We start from the raw sequence: 22,467 nt of genomic DNA on the forward strand, positions 1-22,467 counted from the left end.
ATTAGGAGAGTTGCTTGTTATTTGGTTTTGCAGTGAAACGTGCTCTGACTTTTGAGAAAGAAGCAAAAGAAAAAGCAGAGTCACCCTCAATAGGAGGTGGTTCGAGATGACACTCTTCTGGAAGTTCAGTAGAACGAGGTATTTTGCTCATAGCACAAGTGTTAGTGCTGTTAAAAGTCCAGTGTAAATACTCAGTACATGAAAGAGTAGTGGGTCTTAAATAATCCTGCAGATAGAAAAGAAAGAGAAGCGGGGCAGCAGGAGAGAGACCTGGACTCTGCTTTTGGAGCTCTCATTTATTAGATGTGTCTCCTAAGACAAGACACGAAACTTGGTCGCCTTGACTTCACTCATAAGAGCCGGATTAAATTCTAGCGCCAAAGTTCTTTTTTTCTTTCTTGGCTGCCTCATGGCGTATGGAATTCCCAGGCCAGGGATCAGATCCAAGCCACAGCTGCGACCTATGCCGCAGCTGTGGCAACACCCTCTGTGCCAGCCTGGGATGGAAGCTGTGTCCTGGCGCTTCAGAGAGACCCCGCCAATCCCACTGCACCACAGCAGTAATTCCTAGCTCTAAGATTCTACTGGAAGCGTTCCGGCTGTGGTGCAATGGGTTAAGAATCTGACTGCAGCAGGTCAGGTTGCTGCGGTGGCACAAGTTTGATCCCCAGCCTGGTGCTGTGGGTGAAAGGGTCTGACATTGCTGCAGCTGTGGCTTGGATTCAGTCCCTGACCCAGGAACTTCCATAGGTTGTGGGCATGGTCATAAAAGGAAAAAAAGTTACACTGGAATCTAGTCTCTATATGACAGAGAATATTAACACCAACGGGGGAAATTATACTGAAGGCTAACCACACACAGTCGGTCCTTTACCAAATAGAGTTATGACTTACAAAGAATATCTGTCCCATGTACAGAGTTTGGTCACACCATCCCTGTCTGCTCTGTTCTATTTCTCATCTACAGAAACCAGCCTGTGCTTCTATGTCTAGGACCCGAAAGAAGTAAGGAAGCTGAACTAAAATAAACCTCAAATTTTTGCCACTACTCGAAATATTTGCATTTGCCAAGCTGGCTGTAAAGAATTTGATTGTTTCTACCCAGGTCCAAGGTCTGTTGCAATCAGGTTAGTATTCATGAGGTTAATCTGGTCAGTAGTTTCATGAACCAATTACCTTAGTTTTCCCTAGATAGAGCTTGTTGAGAAAGAGTAAAAATAGCTTGCAATCCAGTTACTTGAGATTATTTCTAGAAAACTCCTCCACAAGAAAGCAGGCATTATAAATATGTAACTAATCACATAAATTTTTAACAACCGCCTTTTAGACAAAAACACAGCAAGATACTTCAAGATACAGTTACCAAGGGATTAATTTAAAACTTCCACCAACTAAATTGTAACATTATAAATTACAACTTATTTCTGGTTGTTTTGTTGTTCACTTACAGAGAAATCTGGAGTTTTCTCCTCTTTCTGCTCTATGCATCAAAAAGTTTCTGATCACTTGCAGCTTATAAATTTCTTGTCCTGCAGGGTGTCGGGGAGAGTCCTTTCTATCCTTATAATTTGACCCCTATATTTATTATACTCTTTTCTATGAATTCCTCTGTAAATGAAGACAACTTGCTAATTGAAGCTGAGCTTGTGTGCACGTCCCACTGTATATTCAAGAAAGGTATGCGGGTACCACCTGTCGGGCATCCCATCTCCCAGGCGGTAAATGTACTTTCTTTCTCCCTCTATTCCACCTTCTTCGCCACTGACTGGGGTGTAAGTCACTCTCCAATTGGCCCAGTAGACTCCAGGCCACCAACACTCAAAAGTGGGCAAGCAGGAAACAAGAGGCATTTTAACCTAAAAGTAAATTTATCTATTGTTACTTTTGCCTTTTTCTTAGACTCAACAGTTGACTCTTATGTTCACACCTTTGTGAAAGCACTTACCATGTGATATACTTGGTTTTGTAAATCTGTCCCATCGCGCACAACCCCATTTATTCTATACAGAGTTAAAGCAGTACCCAACCAATTTGAAAACTTATGACCACAGAAAAATCTGAATGTGGATCTTGACAGCAACTTTTTTTGTGATGGAAGCAACCAAGATGTCCTTCAATTGCTAAAGGAATAAACAAACTGTGGTATATCTACCGTATACCACATTCATCATCCATAGCATGGAATCTTACTCAGTGGTGAAAAGAAATGAGCTGTCAAGTCATGAAAAGCCATGAATGAATCTTAGGTATAGTGCTAATTTAAAGAAGCCAGTCCGAAAAAGCTAAATAACTGCATGATTCCAATCACATGGATTCTGGAAGAGGGAAAACTAGAGAGACAGTAAAACCATTAACGATTGTCAGAGGCATGGGGAGAGGGACAAGGGCTGAGTGGATGAAGTATAGGGAACTTGGGGGGTGGTGAAAACCATTTTGTATGATACTCTAATGGCAGACACATGACATGATGCATTTGTCAAAACCCACAGAACTTTAAAGGACAAAGAATGAACCTTAGTATGTGCAAATTTTAAAACTTCATCTGGGAAGTTAAAGGATATCAAGATGAAGGGCAGAATGTGACAAAATCATCTAATTGTATTACAAATGTATAAGCCTTCTTGAAAGGAAGGTGGGAGATATAGGTGGGAACCAAAGTAATTTTGGAAATTAGTAGAAACTGTAAAACTAAAGGCAAAAGAAATTGTACATAAGGACTGCACATCCACTGATAAAGTTGTTTCCTACAGAATATGGATTATCAACTCTCCTATTGCTGTACATGAATTGAACAGTTCGGTAAATGGCTTATGGGTGGTAAGAGTCAGATTTTCCACTGTTGGAGAGGGAACTTACAGACAAGCAATGGGAAGAGGCTAGAGTAGTCTATATGGCAATGCGTTGGAGCTGGAGACCTCAGTATTAACTCAGTTACAGCTTAATAAATAAAGTAGCCACACAGAGAAATATATAGAAATAAGAATATATACAAGGATCAGTATACACACATATTTACTTTCTCTGTCAACTGAGAAGATCTAGAAGTAAGGATGCCCAAGGAGCAACACGCATACAGAATCCCCACATCTCAGTTACTAATTCTCCAAGAACAGGAACCAGAGCTTCTTGGAAAAAGGGCTGATTCTAGGACTGGGCAGGAAATACAAAGGATGGATCTTGGAGCATCTTGGAGTGTCAGAAAATAAGGAAGTGCTAAAAACAAAAAGTCACAAAGATGGTGACAGAGGAGCTTCCAGTGGTCAAAACTAGAACAATCTGAATAACAAAATGCAGTACTGAATTATAATCTATTACATGTGACACAACTCTATGAGGTCACACGGACACAGATCAATGAATGAATAACTACAGAAAGGGGAGAAAAGAGACAAAATTTCTCATGTAGAAGCATTCCCAATAACTTATGTGGGTATTCTGTCCTCCAGAACATGGAGCCCAACACCCCATTTCTTTCCTTTTTTTAATCCCTACTCCTTAAGTGTGTGTGCTGTGCATGGTGGCCCCTTTCTAAAGAGCAGACTATGGAAAGGGGGGGATGGGGAGAGTAACTTTCTGGTGGAGGAAGCTGACAAACACCGCTTCAGCCAGGTGACTGGGGTTGGCATTGACAGTGAGACGTCAAGTTGATGGCAGATACAGTTGAAGTGACGGATCTGTGGTCTTCCTCCCCAAATGCATTACCTTAGTCAAGTCATGAGAAAAACATCAGACTAATCTGTATCTCAGGAATTCTACAACATACCTAACTTGCTGTTAAGGTCATTAAAAAAAAAAAAAAAAAAAAAAAAAAAAAAAGCGGGTCCCAGAAATTGCTATGTGTGAGAGGAGCCTGAGGAGATAGGACAACTGAATGCCATGTGGAACCCACATGGCACACAGGAACAGAAGACATTAGGTAAAAACAAGGCAATCTGAATAAAAGTATGGGCTTTAATTAACAACAAAGTATTACTACTGGTTCATTATTTGTAACAAATCGACCACGCTAACATAGGATGATAACAATCCGGGAACCTGGGTCTGGGGTGTATAGGAACTGTACTATCTTTGCCACTTTTCTGTGCATCTGTTTATTTATTTCTCACCTAAAACATTTAAAACCCCTAATATTTAGAGCTGCTTTCCTTGGCAAACAGCCGAGCTTCACTTTTCCATACCCTATCCCTAACTGGGAGCTGGAAGGCTACCCCTTCACTGCTGGCAATTTCCATTTTACTCATTCAACCAATGGGTGCCTACTACGCATCAGACATTTCTTTTGGCTCTAAAGCAAAACTCTGAGAGGAGGGAAGGGAAGAGAATACTTCTTATTTGAGAAGTAAGAAATTCACACACTGTCCAGCCCTCTCTTGCTCAGGCAAGCTGCTCATTCTGGGCAAAGCCTCGGAAGCCATGGGCAGACACAGCAAGCAAGGTCATAGGAGCCCTTCTGCAAGCGCCTGATAGGCAGCCTTGACCTTGGAATGCCAAGGGGAGAACAAATTAAAAACTGCCTTGTGGGATAAAAAGGGAGGCACAATTAAGCTCCTGTGGTTGAAACGGGGCAAAGAGAAGCAGTGTGGGTCTGAAGAGGAGCACACAGAATGGCTCTCATTGAAGAGCAGTTATCTGAGTTTGACTTTGTAGCTATTTGCAAGTGAATAGGCAGGGTATTCTGGCCTCCATAGATAGGACCATCCATCCTGGGAATAGCTGTTTAACTATGGAGGGAAAAGAGCAGATAAAGACGAGGAAGAAAAAGAAAGGGAAACTTGAAGCCTGGATGGGATTTTTCTTTCTCTTCACAAGACTCTATTTCCAATATGTACAATCCAAAAAGGACACAATGACACAGACAACCTGTTAATGAGCTCGCTGCTTTTCCCCAAAGCAGGACGTAACTGACGGAGCTTCTGTGCATCTAAGAAGGTAATAAATGAGCGATGTACAGCTTGATCTTTAGACAGGTATGAACATGCTGCAAGCCCAACAGCTACTCTCATGGCCAGAGGTGAGGGAGGTCTCCACCCAGTCACTGCCTGTGAGGGCTCAGAGAGGACAACCTCATGACGACTGATGAGCACAACACTTATGCCACCAAGTAAGCCTGTCTGGTTTGTTTGGCCGAAGATGAAGATCAATTAGAAGAATGATTTCAAATGGGAACCAAAGGCTGGCGCTCAGCAAACCTCAGGCAGCCATGAGGTTACTACCTGAAGTTCCTGTCTGGAGAGAAACACTCAATGGAAATTTTCTTTCTTCCTTTCAAAGCTGAATCACTGGATTCCTGCTTTGGCTGGCCTCTTGGACTCCAGGCTTCCTGCTCTCTAATCTTGCCTGTGAACTGCCAAAGCCCACTCTCCCTTAAAAGAGCATCTATGAGAGGCAACCTTTCGCAACTCTGAACCTCTGCCCACGTCAAAAGGGACCCGTTTCACCAAAAATGAAGACCTCTGCAAGAGTCCTGTGTCTTTAACCTTACTCATCTCTCTCCCTCCCTTCACTCACCTAGACTATCTTGCCGTCACATGAACACCCCTCTTGGGTGTCTTCACTTAAGTTATGTTCCTTGTTTGGGTCACTTTCTACTCCGCCTTCTCCGTTTCTACAGGTCCTACAATTCAGGACCCACCTCTTGCCTAAAGTTTCTTGACAGCTGTAGCCCTCAGTTGAATCCTCAGCTCCTCAATGGCAAATCTTCTGACCCATCCCGTTCAGGGTTCAGGTGCAAAACACCCGCTCCCAGTATCACATTCACAGGCGTAAGGAATTCTGATTCCCTAAGTTGGAAGGTCCTGAGAAGCAGGAGCCATGCTTTCTCTCTCTTCCATATCTCCACATCTCCCTGTCCAGGGACAGTGCCATGCAGGTGTTTAATGGGTAAACATCTAGCATTTAGTCGTGTTAGAATTTCAACAGTGGACATTATTCAACTGTGCCGTGTCACTCTCATGACGGTGGATGTGTCAGACTTTCACCAGCCCATCTTAGGGTGTCTAAGCTAAGATGAAGTACATGCACGTTTTTGAGTAGGACAGGATCTTTGAAAAGTATAAGGAAAAACATTTGCTTTATTTGAACAGTTCATCTTTAACGGCCATTTAACTTTTTTTTTTTTGTCTTTTTGACTTCTCTAGGGCCACACCCATGGCACATGAAGGTTCCCAGGCTAGGGGTCTAATTGGACCTGTAGCTGCCGGCCTACTCCAGAGCCACAGCAACGCATCTGTGACTACATCACAGCTCACGGCAATGCTGGATCCTTAACCCACTGAGGGAGGCCAGGGATCAAACCCACAACCTCATGGTTCCTAGTTGGATTTATTAACCCCAGAGCCACGACAGGAACTCCCCCTATTTAACTTTTAAGCTAAGATAGTCTTCTTTCTTTTCTCATTAGAACATCTCTAAGCCAGAGCTGCAATATCCAGATAGGACAAAAATGACTTAGGAAGAGAACCTCAAAAATTTCCACTGAACAGCAGTTCTCTGCCTACACTCAGCCGGCTTCTACGAGGAATCGTGCCAGATCAGCAGCTCTGCTGCTCCCAAGAACGATAACTATCATTTACTTGGGCTGTCGGGCCAGCCTTTTCTCCCTTGGTATCTTTTGATGGGATGCTTTTCCTCTTCTCTAGTGTTGGAGGAAAAGAAAGACATCTGAAGATGCTTTTGTTAGCAAGCAAAGTCAAAGCTATTTCAGACAAAGGCTGCTCTCTGACGGTCAGAGCGACAGAGCGTTAGTGCAGTTCAGTCCCTGTCAGCAGATCTGTCATAAGCCATTACCTTCCCTCCTGCTCATCCAGCAAGGTGTGGCTGAGGCATGATCAAAACAGAGAGCAGCCAATCAATGTCTCAAAATTCTTTCCCCAAATAAGCCCTGCTACATGGAAGATGACGCCGAAGATGGCCATCGGTGGGCCTGCCTTTACCTAGAAAGTAAATTCGGAATCCTACTTTACTTTCAAACCCAGGGCTTACCTGGGTTTGACGTCATTCTGAAATAGCCTGGGGCTCAGTTCGGTTTCGTAGTACCACGCAAAGCCGGTAAACAGGTATCACGAACTGAAATTACTTTCTCCTTCAGCAATCCTCCTGACTCCTCTCTCCATGTGGATAAGCCCTTCTAGCCCACTCATTTTAAACTGACCTCGGAACCCAGATATAATAAACGAATTCTTGAAAAGTTGCATCTAAACTAAAATCTGTCCCAAACATATTATGTGAACTGATGGATTGCTAAAGAAAACATTTAGAATTTCAATGGACTTCAAAACATAAAAATGTCAGGAGTTCCCATTGTGGCTCAGTGGTTAATGAACCTGACTAGTATCCATGAGGATGCAGGTTCGATCTTTGGCCTGCTCAGTGGGTTAAGGATCCAGTGTTGCTCTGGGCTGTGGTGTAGGCCGGCAGCTACAGCTCCGATTCTACCGTTAGCCTGGGAACCTCCATATGCCATGGGAGCAGCCCTAAAAAGACCCCCCCCCCCAAAAAATTAGATCACTAATGATTCTGGCACCATGTATATAGGGTTGGCTGCAGATTATTTTCTACGGACAAAAGAAAAATAATTTCTTCATTTCTAGCCCCTCTGGGCTTTCTCCAAAACCCTAGCTGGCTATACCCTATAGAAGTTAGTTTAAATAGACACACACACACATGCACATATTACAAACTTTTTCTACCCCCTTCTTCTTGATTTACAAAAGCCACTTATAAAAGTCTAGTTAATCAGGGACTTTCTAAGAAAACTAGCCAACCAGACAACACGATCCCATTCCTTCTTCATCTAAGACTATAAATATACTTATAAAAATTCAATTTGATCATATTATGTGCTTATTCTGCTATATATAAAAATCATCCCTAACTTGCTCACTTCACAGTCTTTTTTCATCAATAGTTATGAGGGCAAGCTCCCTGGTAGCATCATATCAATAAAAGCAGTACTTATGGATTAATCATAAGCACGAGTCGGTCAATTTCCTATTCCATGACACTAAAGGAAATGTTTGGATGGGTACTTTTAGAAATTGAGCTCTCTTAACAAAGCAACTACTTTCCCACTTAATCTATTTGTCTTTATGTTCAGACTTTCTAAGTAAGATATTAAAACCCTATGAACACCACCAGGGTCGAGTACTTAGGGAATGACTAGGAATTCAATTCTGGGAGGGCTCAAGAAGTTTTCAACTTACCAGGTAGGTGATGCTGTGACACACATTGAGAAAAGTATTCACTGTAGAACCTGGAGTGTGTAGGTGGGTTTTTTGTTTGTTTTTTGGGTTTTTTTTTTTTTTGAGTCTTTTTAGATGTTTTATATATTTTCCTAATGAAATGTGGATTTAAAAAATCATCTAATTGTGTATAAAACAAACTGCTTGTAAAATCCAGTGAAGCCTTTCATTTAACAGGGAATGTTTTTCATTTCTATAGATGTTTTCTTAGCATCATTCTCTTTAACGCTAATGGAGTTTCTGAATGAGCATGTGGACGTGTGGATCAATAATAACAACAGGTAGGAGACAACAATTCCATATGTAGAGCAGCTTAGAAGGCCCTGCTGAGGACATGAGTCCTCTGAACTCCTCACCTTAGTCTTATGAGGTCATCTGAGCAGCATCATTCTCATTCCAAGGATGAGGGAAGTGGGGCTCAGAGAAGATAAGAGGCTTGGGTTTGTCTAAGGTCATGTGGCTGATAAAGAGACCAGATACCCATTTCATATGCTTTACCTATCATGCCATGGTGAAATTTACATGAGTTATTTTCCTGAATGGTTATGTAGAATTACAACAGAAATTAAAACGTGTTAACCTATTAATTCTGTTGAATTAATAATACAAAAATAACACAACTTGATAAGACAATTTCAAGACACGACAAATGTCATGAGATTCTGGAAGTCCCCATCAGCAATGGCTGAATTTGCTCAGCTGCCTCAGAGGTGGACAGGTGAGTGGTGATAGCTACCGTGACAATGCAACAAAGACAAGAACAAAGCCACCTTCCACCCCATCTTCCTGGATAAATCCAGAAGCAGCCACTAGTGCTTGGTTACATGAGGTCTCCCTATGCCATGAAAATCCAAACAATACTGTAGGTGAATAAAATAAAATTGCATTTTATTTTCATTAAGTAAAATTCAAAGAAAAGCAAAACGACAAACTGTGGAAATTAGTATTTCTTTAGGTTTAGCTAAACACTGAAGGATCAGATTAGACCCCAAGGCATCTTGGTTCTAAGACTTATTTGAGCGCAGTGAGACCATGAGCACCACGTCTCGGAGTTTACAGGGGAGGAAAAAAAGTAATAAAATCAATTGATCAGCTCTCTTTTCAACTTAATGATTTTCATGATGACTTGCAGCATACCTTAAATGGGACTAATCTATTTACGCTGATAAAAGCTGAATCTATCCCATACCACAGAGTGGAGTGGCCGGAATGCAAATACCACTCAAATCCAACATTCGTCACATTAACAAAATCTAATATGATGAAAACAATATGCTATCGCTGCTGGCCACACTTCTCTGGAAAATCAACAAGAGGTTACTGGCAGCACCCTGGCTTAGCTCAGGGAGCTAATAGGTTTGGGCATCAGTGTAATTACCTCTGGGAAATCATTATACTCTAAGCAGCAGTGTCTACCAACCTTCAACAAGCCTTAACTGGAGCTCTGGCGATCACTCTGCCTACCAGAAACTTTCTTTTGGAAGCTTGCCAACACCAAGAATTTAGGCCCCCCCGGCCCTCCTGTGATACTTCTACACTGCCCCCTGCCAGAGGTGTTCCAGGAAAATAGAGCCAGTTGAATATGTTGTTTTCTCTACCATGTGCTTCCAATCATTAACTCTAGTGGATCCAATAGTGTCCTCCCAACATTCCACATGGAATCGCAGAATGTGACTTTACTGGGAAATAGGGGCTTTTTGCAGAAGGAATTAAGGTAAGGGTGAGATGAGATCATGCGGATGAGGGTGGGCCCTAGATCAGTGAGAGTGTCCTGATCAGAGCCAGAAAAGGAAACCTGGGGACCACGGGACAAGACATGTTGAGCTGGAGGCAGAGACTGGAGTTGTGCGTCCAGAAGCCACACGGTGCCAGGACCACCTGAGGGTGGGGGAAGCGAGGGAGATCCTCCCCTGCAGCCTTTGGAGGGGATGTGGCCCCCGGCCTCCAGAACTAGGAGACCATCGGTGCTTGCTTCCAAGCCACCAAGGTTGCGGTAATCTGTTATATGTGCCCTAGGAAACTCACGTACTTACTTGCATGGTTATAAATACCGCATGCTGCTTCTGCTAACAAATGATCAGAGGGTGAAACAGAGGGCAAATCCAGGAAGAAGACAAAGGACGTGAAACAACATCATCTCATGCTGTCATCCTAGGACAGTGGGAGGCAGCAACCAGAGGTCACTGGGTAGGAGTTGGAGTACAAAGAACAGGAGTGAGTACACGGCTCGTTAGTGATGAGAGGAGATGCTGTGAACTCTAGAAAGAGGCGGCAGGGGTGAGGAAGCACACTCAGTAGAAGTCAGACGTCCATAAAGGCGAGACTTCAGGAGCAGACGTGTGACCCGATGAGGAGGCTCTACAACCATGACTCCACCTAAGCGTTAGAAATGATGCCTGCACTCCTACGACACAGATTTCATCTTTCTTGTTTTATAGAGGAAGGCCTAGGTACACAGTGGTTAGCAATTTGGTCCTACCACAAAATTATCCACTGAAACACCTGGGATTTAAATCTACTTGTATCTGATTCCCAAGTTCATGTATCAAGCTTGATTCAAATGAAATATCAGACAGAGCCCTCTGTCACAAATCCGACTGAAGAAAAGAATAACTTAATTATAATTTTTTGCACACCTTCTCTCGGGGCAATAATTGAATCTATGGAGTAAAAAGATCCAGGCCAGGCGTTCCCGTCATGGCTCAGAGGAAATGAATCTGACTAGCATCCATGAGGATGCAGATTCGATCCCTGGCCTTGCTCAGGGGGTTAAGGATTCAACACTGCTGTGAGCTGTGGTGTAGGTCACAGACGTGGCTTGGATCTGGTGTTGCTGTGGCTGTGGCATAAGCCAGTGGCTATAGCTTGAATGGGACCCCTAGCCTGGGAGCTTACATATGCCATGGGTGTGGCCTTAAAAAGACCAAAAACAAAACAAAACAAAACAAAACAAAAAAACCCACCCAGGGCAGTGGCATTAATTCTGGCAGCATAAGCTGGGATCATCTGGACATCTTATAAAACCTGGATGCCCAGGCCCCATCCCTGATCAACTGAACCAAATTTCTGAACTGGGCTCTGGATGTCTTTAGAAGGTTACGGGGTGATTCTCAAGGGTTGTGCGGTTGAGAACCACACACCCCCAGGTGGCAGTGGGAAGTGCAGGGGGCTGAGGAAGAGATGAGAGGTGGGGTGTGCAGGTGGCTTCTACCCAGCTCACTTCTCAGAAGGACTCTGACACATACTGGAGCAATGAGGAAAATGAAAATGTGCTTTATTTTCTTTTTTTGCTTTTTCAGGGCCATACCTGTCGCATATGAAGGTTCCCAGTCTAGGGGCTGAATTGGAGCTGCAGCCACTGGCCTACGCCATGGCCACAGCAATGCAGGATCTATACTGCATTGTGACCTATACTGGAGCTCATGGCAAGGCCGGATCCTCAACCCACTGAGTGAGGCCAGAGATCGAACTCACATCCTCATGGGTAAGAGTCAGGTTCGTACCCCTCGGAGCCACAACAGGAACTCTGAAAATATGCTTTAAATGTTGCAAGATTATCTACAGTTTTTACTTGCACAGCTTACAGGTTTTTTCCCTCCAATGATGCAGGAATTGAAGTCTAAGCATTAGGAAAGCTGTCTCTGTCTCACACTGCCCTACATGAGCCAGAAAATGTAGGCGCATCCTGTGTTTGGAAAGAACTTGGCAAAATTCAGCCACGTGCTAGACTAGGAAGCAGCTTCTGCTGCCACTGCAAATATTGTTTTTACAATTTCTGGGCCTTATGAAACAAAACTGAATTTTTTTTTTCTTTTTTAAGTAACTACTGTTGTTCACCACAAAGCTACCAGCCCACAGCGTTAGAGCCCAGTTCCTACCCTCCACCATGGCAGTACTATGTAAGGTAATGCTTCCAAAACTTTCATCTATGACAACCACCAGAGGGGCTGGTTAGAGCAGATTAGCCTGAGCCCCGCCCCAGAACAGAGTGAGGTTCAGGAATTGCATTTCTCACGGGCTCAGGTGATGCAGATGCTGCCAGGTCATGGACCATATTTGGCGTGGTGCTGGTACAAGGCAGTGCTTCTCAAAATCTAATGTATGTATGTAAGCAATGAGGTCCCACCGTATAGCACAGGGAACTGTGTCCAATCTCAGGGATAGAAGATGATGGGGGTGGAATGAGAAAAAGAATGTACATATGTGTGTGTGTGTGTGTGTGTGTGTGTGTGTGAATGACTGGGTCACTGTGCTGTATAGCAGAAATTGGTACAACACCTTCAATCAACCAGCTATATTTTAATAAAAAATATGTACATTAAAAAAAAAAACATCAAAAAACAGGAGTTCCCTTCGTAGCTCGGCAGTTAATGAACCAGAATCCATGAGGATGCAGGTCCCATCTCTGGCCTTGCTCAGTGGGCTAAGGATCCAGCATTGCCATGAGCTGTGGTGTAGGTGGCAGATGCAGCTCCGACCCTGCATTGCAGTGGCTGTGGCGTAGGCCGCTGGTAGCTGTTGCTCCAATTCAACCCCTAACCTGGAAACCTCCACATGCCACGGGTGTGGCCCTAAAAAGCAAAACAAAACAACCTCATGTACATACAAATCACCGGGGGATACAGCACAAATGCAGATTCTGACTCAGAGGTCTGATGTTCTTGTCCACCGACCACCAGGTAACAAGGATAAAGGGTATTCGGCTGGGGAAGGAGGGGAAAGCTCTGCTCGAATCTTCTGTTCACACAGATAAATGTCCGCTCAGCTGTGTGACAGGTGAGGGATAAAAACCCTAAGCATTAGTGCTCCCCCACTTTTCTGGATGGAGACAGTGAAGAGGAATAAATTAATTACATCCCCAAACCAATGAGAAGCTAGGAAACTGAGGGAGTGAGTGTTTCCTTACGTCTAATGAATAAAGAGTTGGTAGACTCCTGCTGGCATCTAGCACACGAGGGGGTATCCATTTCAATCACTCCCATAGCTCCACGTCCAGAAGGATAGAAGACTGACTCAGGAGAATGAGAAATTCCTCTTAATGGATTTCTTTCTTTCTTTCTTTTTTAACAGCCACACCTAAGGCATATGGACATTCCCAGGCTTGAGGTTGAATCGGTGCTGCTGCTGCAGGCCTATAGCACAGCCACAGTAATGCCAGGCCTAGGCTGCATCTGACCTATGCTGCAGCTTTGCGGCAATGCTGGATCCTTAACCCACAGAGCGAGGCCAGGGATCAAACGCGCATCCTCATGGATACTAGTCGGGTTCTTGACTCGACTTAGCCTTGACAGGCACTATGGATTTCTTGGATTTGACTCAGCAAGCTTTGCCTTGTAATGGATGGAAGCCATTTTGCAGCAGAAGCGATGGTAACAGAGGACTCTCCAATGCTAGGACCACAAAGTATACCCCGTCCTGCCTCCACCTGATAGCAGCGGAGGCATAAGAACTGTGATGTTTGAATGTAAACACTGTCAAGAATCTTAAATCCACGGCCATGAGTCTTATACTGTGAGGGCAAAAGATGCACACACATGCCCTTGCACTAAGGAAGCATCACTATTTAATTCACTTTCATCCATGGATCCATGGATTCGATACTGCCTTCTTTATAGCAGGCGTGGTTGTAGGAGTGGGAGGGAACCGTCTGTGACAAATATCCAATCTCTTCCATCTGCTGGGAAGTGCCAAAGACATTGAGGCAAATGATTGCATTTGGAGCAGATAAGCAATGAGATCCTGCTGTACAGCACAGGGAACTATAGCTAGTCATTAGCGATGGAATATGATGGAGGATCATGTGAAAAATGGAATATATATATATATGTATGACTGGGTCACTTTGTTGTACAGTAGAAATTGACAGAACACTGTAAATCAACTATAATGGAAAAAATAAAATCATAAAAATTTTAAAACTAAAAAATAAAACTCATAACACTTTAAAAAAAGAAAGAAAGATGGTTGTTTGTACATTTTTACTTCCTGGTGAGGCAAGATATGGATTCAGAACAGTGCATCTCTGACTCAAGTGAGAGGCTGGTTCCAAACCCCACCCTCATCTGTTGCAGATTGATAATTTTAGAAAATAAATAAAAATGAATTTGTAGAAAAAATGTAAAGCCCACAGTGATAAAAACACAAGTCCTCATTTTTTATGATTAGATCCAACAGACAACACCAAAGTGCTAAGGGAAAAAAAAGCATCTAAATGCTTGCTCTCAAATTCTGTACATCTCACAGGGGACTGGTAACATTTAAATTGCAGACAAGTTTGAGCCAATAGTTTGCTCTTATTGAGCAAATCTGGGTTAGGGCACCAACTCCAGGGTTAGGTTGCCTGGGTTTGAATTACAGTTTCTGGCACTTAACTAGCTGGGTGACTGTGGGCAGTTATTTAATTTCACTGTTCCTCAGTTTTTTTCCCCACAATAAGAATTATCACCTTCACAAAGCTGCTGTCATTGCGTATAAAACATTTACAAGTCAATACACAGAAAGCACTCAGCAGAGTGTCTGGCTTATAGGAAACGCTGTTAAAGTGTTAGCTGTCACCGTTACTACCATTTGCTATTATGAATGCTATCATTACTACTATTTACTACTTCTACTGTTACTATTAGTACTAGGCTGCTGAATCATTTGGAGCCAACATCTGCCCAGCTGTTTCCCCTGTAAAATGGCGCTTGTTATTTCTTCCTTCCAAATCCTTCCTTCCCTCCTACGAATTCCACGCCTAGAAAATAAAACTACCAATGTGAAAGCACGTTATCACCCAAGTAAATGCCCCTTTAAAACGAACTGCCTAAGAGTTCCTGCTGTGGCACAAGGGGATGGGTGGAGTCTTAGGAGCGCTGGGACACAGGTTTGATCCCTGGCCCAGCATAGTGGGTTAAGGATCCAGAACTGCCGCAGCTGGGGCTTAGGCTGCACCTGCAACTCGGATCTGATCCCTGGCCCAGGAACTCCATATACTGTAGGGCGGCCAAAAAGGAAAACAGAAAAAAAAAAAAAAACAAAAAAAAAAACAACCAAAACCTCACTGCCTCTTCTGACCAAATGCCATCACAGAGAGGTAAGGACCAAGTGTCCTGGGGTTCTCTGTGTCTGCACATCATCAGATAAATGGAAACAGCGCTCAGACAGCTGTCCGTCCATTCTCCCTGGAGCATCCAGTTGGGCTGATGCTTTATGACAATGCGTGCACCTCAGGGGAAAGGCCCAACACTTTCTAGGTGAACAAACAAGAGTCTAGCACAGGGAATGACTTTGAAGGACATGTAACTGAACATTTAACCCACCTGCATCTGTCACACATACATACATTGTCCAAGCTCCTTTTTTTTTTTTTTTTTTTTTTGTCTTTTTGCTATTTCTTGGGCCGCTCCCACGGCATATGGAGGCTCCCAGGCTAGGGGTCCAATCGGAGCTGTAGCTGCCGGCCTACGCCAGAGCCACAGCAACGCAGGATCCGAGCCGCGACTGCAACCTACACCACAGCTCACGGCAACGCCGGATCGTTAACCCACTGAGCAAGGGCAGGGACCGAACGCGCAACCTCATGGTTCCTAGTCGGATTCGTTAACCACTGCGCCACGACGGGAACTCCCCCAAGCTCCTTTCTTAACAATTGTTTTGGATTCTCAGCTAAAAGATTTGAGAATTACTTCTCAATCATTTTTCTTTTTTTAATAATGATTTTTATTTTTTCCATGATAGCTGGTTTACAGCGTTCTGTCAATTTTCTACTGTACAGCAAGGTGACCCAGTCACACATACATGTATCCATTCTTTTCTCACATTATCATGCAACATGGATGGAACTAGAGATTCTCATACTAAGTGTAGTAAGTCAGGAAGAGAAAGACAAATACCATAAGATATCACTTATATCCAGAATCTAATAGTTCTCAGTTTTCTTTAGATCAGTTACCTATAATTAGCTGAGAATAAAAATATCAAGGTGACAATGAAACACATTTGAGAAACACTGAAACTTGAACATGGGAAATTATGTTAGAAAAAAATTTATAATCATTATAAAGCAGGAGACTTTCTCAAAATGGGAAAGGAAAATAACCATCTACCTTGCTTTTTTAAGCTCATAACTGAGAATATTAACCAAATTCATTGATATGATCTAACTAATTTGCCTTCTCATAAAATAAAATTTTTATGAAGAAGGAGAGGAGAACAAAATAACCAAATAAGAAAGCAGGTGTTTGGGCTCTGGAAACAAATTTGGAGATTAGCAGCTTGAATGGTATTACTTTTAAGATTTATTCATTTACATATAATTATCACATCTTTTTTTTTTTTTTAATTTTGCCTTTCTTTTAGGGCCACACCCATGGCATATAGAAGTTCCCAGGCTAGGGGTTGAATTGGAGCTACAGTTGCTTGACTACACCAGAGCCACAGCAACACGGGAGCTGAGCCATGTCTGCGACCTACATCACAGCTCACAGCAACGCCAGGTCCTTAGCCCACGGAGCGAGGCCAGGGATGGAACCCTCATCCTCAGGGATCCTAGTCGGGTTCGTTAATCGCTGAGCCACAAAGGGAGCTCCCATAGTTATCACATCTTGACAAGGTCAAAGAGAGAAGAGAGAGAGCTGGAGCTCTTACCTAGCCTCAGAGTGGAAGAACTGACTTAAAGAACAAGAGGCACAGGAACATGAACCCATGGCTGGTGACGAGGTAGGGAGGCCTTGACAGGCAGGCACATGGGTAGACTGCCCAGAGATGTGCGTGACCCTGACACAGCCCAGGCTGTTGTCATCTAGTCAGCAGTCTCAATGTGTCTTTGTTACTCAAGTTGAAAATTATCCTGTTAAATGAGCCAGCATCTTTTTGTTCCCAGATTTACTCTGGGGTGCGTTCTTTTACATTTGCAACACTAAGCATTTCAAAATTGCTCTGTACAACATGGAACATGACACCTGAGGGATATACATACTGAGAGGTATTCTGATGGAGAGGAAGTTAATGATATGGTCAGACATAAGATAAATGTAAACAATTTTCTTTCTTTCTTTCTTTTTTTTTTTTTTTTGTCTTTCATCTTTTCTAGGGCTGCACCTGCAGCATATGGAGGTTCCCAGGCTAGGGGTCGAATCAGAGCTGTAGCTGCCACCCTACACCAGAGCCATAGCAACTCGGGTCCGAGCCATGTCTACAACCTACACCACAGCTCACAGCAATACCGGATCCTTAACCCACTGAGTGAGGCCAGGCATCGAACCCGCAACCTCATGGTTCCTAGTCAGATTCGTTAACCACTGAGCCACGACAGGAACTCCGAATTTTCTGTTACTCTCTCATCTTCCCTCTCTGACTCTGCAGTTAGTTAAGATTCTCAAGACATATTCAGTGTCCATCCATCCACCCATCCCCATAGCCATCTTAACACATTCATTTGACAAACTGTCACACACCTTCCTACTGTCTGACACTGTGCTATATACTTTGGGAACAATTTCTAGCAGGAAAAGATAGGAAATAATCAAGTGGGAAATAAATAATTACAGTTATGCTAAGAAGGAAAAAAGTTTAAAATGTTAAAACAGTGATTAACTGGGGGATCTACTCAGGATTCTAACAAAAAACAAAATCATTGTAGGCAGATGATTAACTCGAGAAATATCAATGAAGAAATGACGTCCAGAGGTGTGGGCAGCACTCAAAGCAGCAGCCAGACATGTGGAGGGACCAGAGAGCAGTATCAGCAGAAAGCCATCATCAAGGGACAAGGGGAAGAAATGGTGTCGCCAGAGTCCACCGAGAGCTGGAGCCAGGGAGGCAGTGTCATCTGGCAGGACCGCTGGTTACGGAGGAAGGCACGCGAAGCCAGAGCTAGGATCCAAAGTGGCTAAGAACCTTTCTTCTCTTACCCCCCAATTTCCTGCTTCCTATTGGCAGAACCTGACCATCAGTCACCAGGAGAGGGAGTTTTGGTGATACAGTCCATGATGTTTGGTTTCGGTGTTGAGATGAGCATGGGGCAGGTGGGGGTGGGGAGGAGAGGGGAATGGAGAATAACCAAGGAAGGGGCCCTACCTAGGTGGCTTCTCCGTGGAGGTGGCATTTAAACTGACACCAAGAGAAGAGGCCAGCCGTGCAAAGAGCCAGGGCAGGAGTAATCCAGCAGAGGGACGAGTGAGCACATGACGAGAACCTTCTCTCTCTGCTTCCCATACTCAGTAAAGACCCCTCACTAGGAACAGATCTAACACAGACTCAGACAATCCATATGAATGTTTTCCTAGGGGTGATGCCTTTTTTTTTTTGGCCTTTCAGGGCCACACCCATAGCATTTGGAAGTTTCCAGGCCAGGGGTCAAATTGTAGCTATAGCTGCCCGGCACAGCCACAGCCACGTGGGATTCAAGCCACATCCTCATGGATCCTAGTTGGGTTTGTTATTGCTGAGCCATGATGGGAACTCCCAGGTTTGATGCTTTCATTCAAGTTCTGGGAGAAGTGAATGCCTCTATTCCATTTTCTCAATACCACAGAAGACTTGGCTCATAAAAAAGAATGCTCATCACTAGGACAATGCCCTATGACAGGGCCAACATCTCTATTCCTTCTAACGTACAAAGAAGGAAAAACCAAGGAAGACATATATACAGGCAGGGACGGGCAGGTAACTAAAGCAGCTGTAACTCCCTTCCATTCATGTAACTTGCCTTAAGAGTTTAAGTCTCCACAGTTTGAAATATCCTCATAAATTGCAACTTATGTAAAAATATGCTATTGTGTCCTCATTCTCTTAAATGAAGAAACACTATAAAGATTTGATTCCAGAGTAATAAGCATTAATGTGTAGCCATCATGTCAATTCACACTAATGTTCTTTTTAGTTTTATGTTGATCTCCAAGTCACTGGCTTAAAGCATATGATGTAAATACCTCAAGCCTATTAATCCAAATATCTGACCATTCCTTTATACAGTGAAGGTAAACTTTTCACATTAACATGACCATCATTCAAATTAATAAATGATCTGACTTTTAAAAGCCAGTGTGCTAGGTGAGTTCCACTTCCCCGTGAGCTGGCCAAGTTCTTTATAGTAAATCTGCCCTCAACGTGGCACAGAAGGTCTATTGCTGGTAGCTGAGATTAGGCAGGGTGCCTTCCTTCCTGTGGATCCTTTGCGCTTGCATTCACCATGGGAAAAAGAATTCCTTTCAAGGACAAGTTCCAGGCAAATAATAAGAAGTTGCCTGCATGTTAATAAGACTCACCATCTCCCATATTCAAAGCTCGCTACTTTCTTCCTCGAGATCTTCAGGAATTTCCATTACCTCTACATTCGGCCTTCATCTCCCTAGTGCCTATTTAATTTCTTTCCTCTTGTTTTGTCCCTGATGAATATGGAAACAGATGGTAATTCTTCTTCGTTTTCCCATTTGTGACTCTTGCCAAGTCAATGAAACTGCTGATAAGAATGCTAAGTTCAAAATGGATTAAAGACCTAGATATGAGACCAGACACTATAAAACTCTTAGAGGAAAACAAAGGCCAAACACTCTCCAACATAAACAGCAGCAACACCTTCTCAGATCCACCTCTTAGAGTAATGGCAGTAAAAACAAAAATAAATGGGCTTAATTAAACTTAAAAGTTTCTGCACAGCAAGGGAAACCCTAAACAAAATGAAAAGACAACCCACAGAATGGGAGAAAATCTTTGCAAATGAATCGACTGACAAGGGATTAATCTCCAAAATTTATAAACACCTACTCCTCCATACCAAAGAAACAAACAACCGCATCAAAAAATGAGCAAAAGATCTAAATAGACGATTCTCCAAAGAAGACATACAGATGGCCAAAAAACACATGAAAAGAGAAATGCAAATCAAAACCACTATGAGGTACCACCTTAACACCAGCCAGAATGGCCAGCATCCAAAAGTCTACAAACAATAAGTGCTGGAGAGGGTGTGGAGAAAAAGGAACCCTAGTACACTGTTGGTGGGATTGTAAATTGGTGCAACCTCTGTAGAAAACAGTATGGAGATTCCTCAGAAAACTCAAAATACAACTACCATTTGATCCAGCAATCCCACTCCTGGGCATCTACCCAGAGAAAACCACGACTCGCAAAGACACATGTACTCCGATGTTCATTGCAGCACTATTTACAATAGCCAAGACATGGAAACAACCTAAATGTCCATCGACAGAGGAGTGGATCAAGAAGACGTGGCACATATACACAATGGAATATTACTCAGCTATTAAAAGGAACGAAATACCAGCATCTTTAGCAACATGGATGGACCTAGAAATTATTATGCTAAGTGAAGTCAGCCATACAATGAGACACCAACATCAAATGCTTTCACTGACATATGGAATCTGAAAAAAGGACACAATGAACTTCTTTGCAGAACATATACTGATTCACAGACTTTGAAAAACTTATGGTTTTCAAAAAAGATAGGTTGGGGGGCAGGGGGATGCGCTGGGGGTGTGGGATGGAAATCCTATAAAATTAGATTGTGATGATCACTGTACAGCTATAAATGTAATAAAAAAATAGTAAGTTCAACGGCTGTTATTACCTGCAGGAGAGGCCGCTGCACACCCAGCACCTTCATGGTGTCTGCATTAGCTAGGATCTTCAGGGGGTCGGATGTTTTCGTGACCCCTTCAATCTCCTTGTTGATCTCAGCCAAGACCTGATTGAGGAAGATGTTTTTGATGTACACGGTGAGAAACTCTCGAAGAGGACACTGTTTGGCTGGGCCAAGTCCCAGGGCATGCTCTATCTCCTGAATAAACCTGAAAGACACAGAGAGCACAACCGCTGTTAAAGGTATCAGAAAGATGGTTAGAGAAACATGCCCCAACATGCATGGGTATCTCTGGCTTTGGCTATTTCCACAGAGAGATGTGGGGATATTAATCAGAATTCTAAACAAGAGCAAGTCACTCTATTATTCATCTATGGATGAGGTTTTTCTTTTTCTTTATCTTCTTTTTATGGCCACACCTATGGCCTTTGGAAGTGCCCGGGCTAGGGGTCAAATTAGAGCTGCAACTGGCCGGCCTATGCCACAGCCACAGCAATGCCAGATCTGAACCTTATCCACGACCTACACTGCTGCTTGTGGCAATGCAAGATCCTTAACCCACTGGGCGAGGCGAAGGATCGAACCTGCATCACCATGGTAGTATACTAGTCAGGCTCTTAACCCGCTGAGCCACAGGAGGAACTCATTATGAGGTTGGTTTGCCTGTTTTTTTTTTTTTTTAATTCGAGTTATTTCACTTATTCCATAGAAACAGGATGAACAGAAACAGAACTTTCAAACTAGGTGGAAAAAAGAGAGAGATAAAAATATTTTTTATTAATTCAAGAAGGAAGTAAGAATATAAGAAGCAAAAGAAAGCATGATAAACAGAAAATAAATTATGATGCAAAGTAAAATGTACACCTGAGTTCCCTGGTGGCTCAGTGGGTTAAGGATCCAGAGTTGACACTGATGTGGCTCAGGTCACTGCTCTGGCATGGGTTCAATCCTTGCCCTGGGAACTTCCATATGCTGTGGGCATTACCAAAAAAAAAAAAAAGTTCACCCTAAATACATCTGTTCTTATTAAGATCTTTATATGTGTAGAAAGAACTTTAAAAAGTATGACAATAAAGGATATTCTTCAAACTTGTGAAAATATGTAGATTGGGAGGTTATGAAAGGAAACCAGATGGAAAGTAGGGGCAAAGGAGAACTTCAATCTTATTTAAAATGATCAATTTTCTTTATGAGAAACACGTAAAGCATGTATAACCGAATGTTAGTAACTGCCAAAATTCAGAGATGAGCACACAGCTATCTGTTACGGTATTCTTTGTACTTTTCTATCTTGGCAGTTCCTGCTCTGCGTGGTTCTAATATGTACAAATTTAAGTTACTACAGGTTAGTGAATAACACCGGGACCACAACAAGATTTAAAGTCTAGTTACCGCAATATATTAATTGTGACTAATGGCATGAAGTACAAACCCTAGTGCTTTCAGGCCAGAAATCCCACATAAGTAATTGATGTTCATCATAAACAATGATCATGTCGCTTCTTGCAAAGTCAATGACTGGTCACGGCACACCTGTTATTCAGTTCATGGACAGACAGCAAAGTATGTAGCTGTGTTGTCGCCTTGTCTCCCAGTGATAAACCCATGTGACAGTTTACAAAAATGGCTAAGTGAAAAAAG

At 43.0% G+C, this 22,467-nt stretch overlaps 1 protein-coding gene across 8 annotated transcripts in view; it reads right to left on the bottom strand.

Moving 5' to 3' along the window:
• Positions 1-22,467, bottom strand: part of EXOC4 (exocyst complex component 4) — a 799,095-nt gene that overhangs the window by 217,174 nt on the left and 559,454 nt on the right. For all 8 annotated transcript variants that reach the window (XR_014833792.1, XR_014833790.1, XR_014833791.1 and 5 more), the window contains exon 11: positions 20,815-21,034. Coding sequence is in view for 1 of the 8 variants with exons in the window: in XM_021078821.2 (XP_020934480.1) it covers positions 20,815-21,034 (220 nt within the window). In the remaining 7 variants the exon portion in view is untranslated. The remainder of the gene's footprint in view (positions 1-20,814; positions 21,035-22,467) is intronic.

Source organism: Sus scrofa, chromosome 18 (genome assembly GCF_054392235.1).
Source record: "Sus scrofa isolate SSC_HxYL_T2T_F1_AM1 chromosome 18, Sscrofa_HxYL_maternal_Yorkshire_Landrace_v2.0, whole genome shotgun sequence".
NCBI lineage: Eukaryota > Metazoa > Chordata > Mammalia > Artiodactyla > Suidae > Sus > Sus scrofa.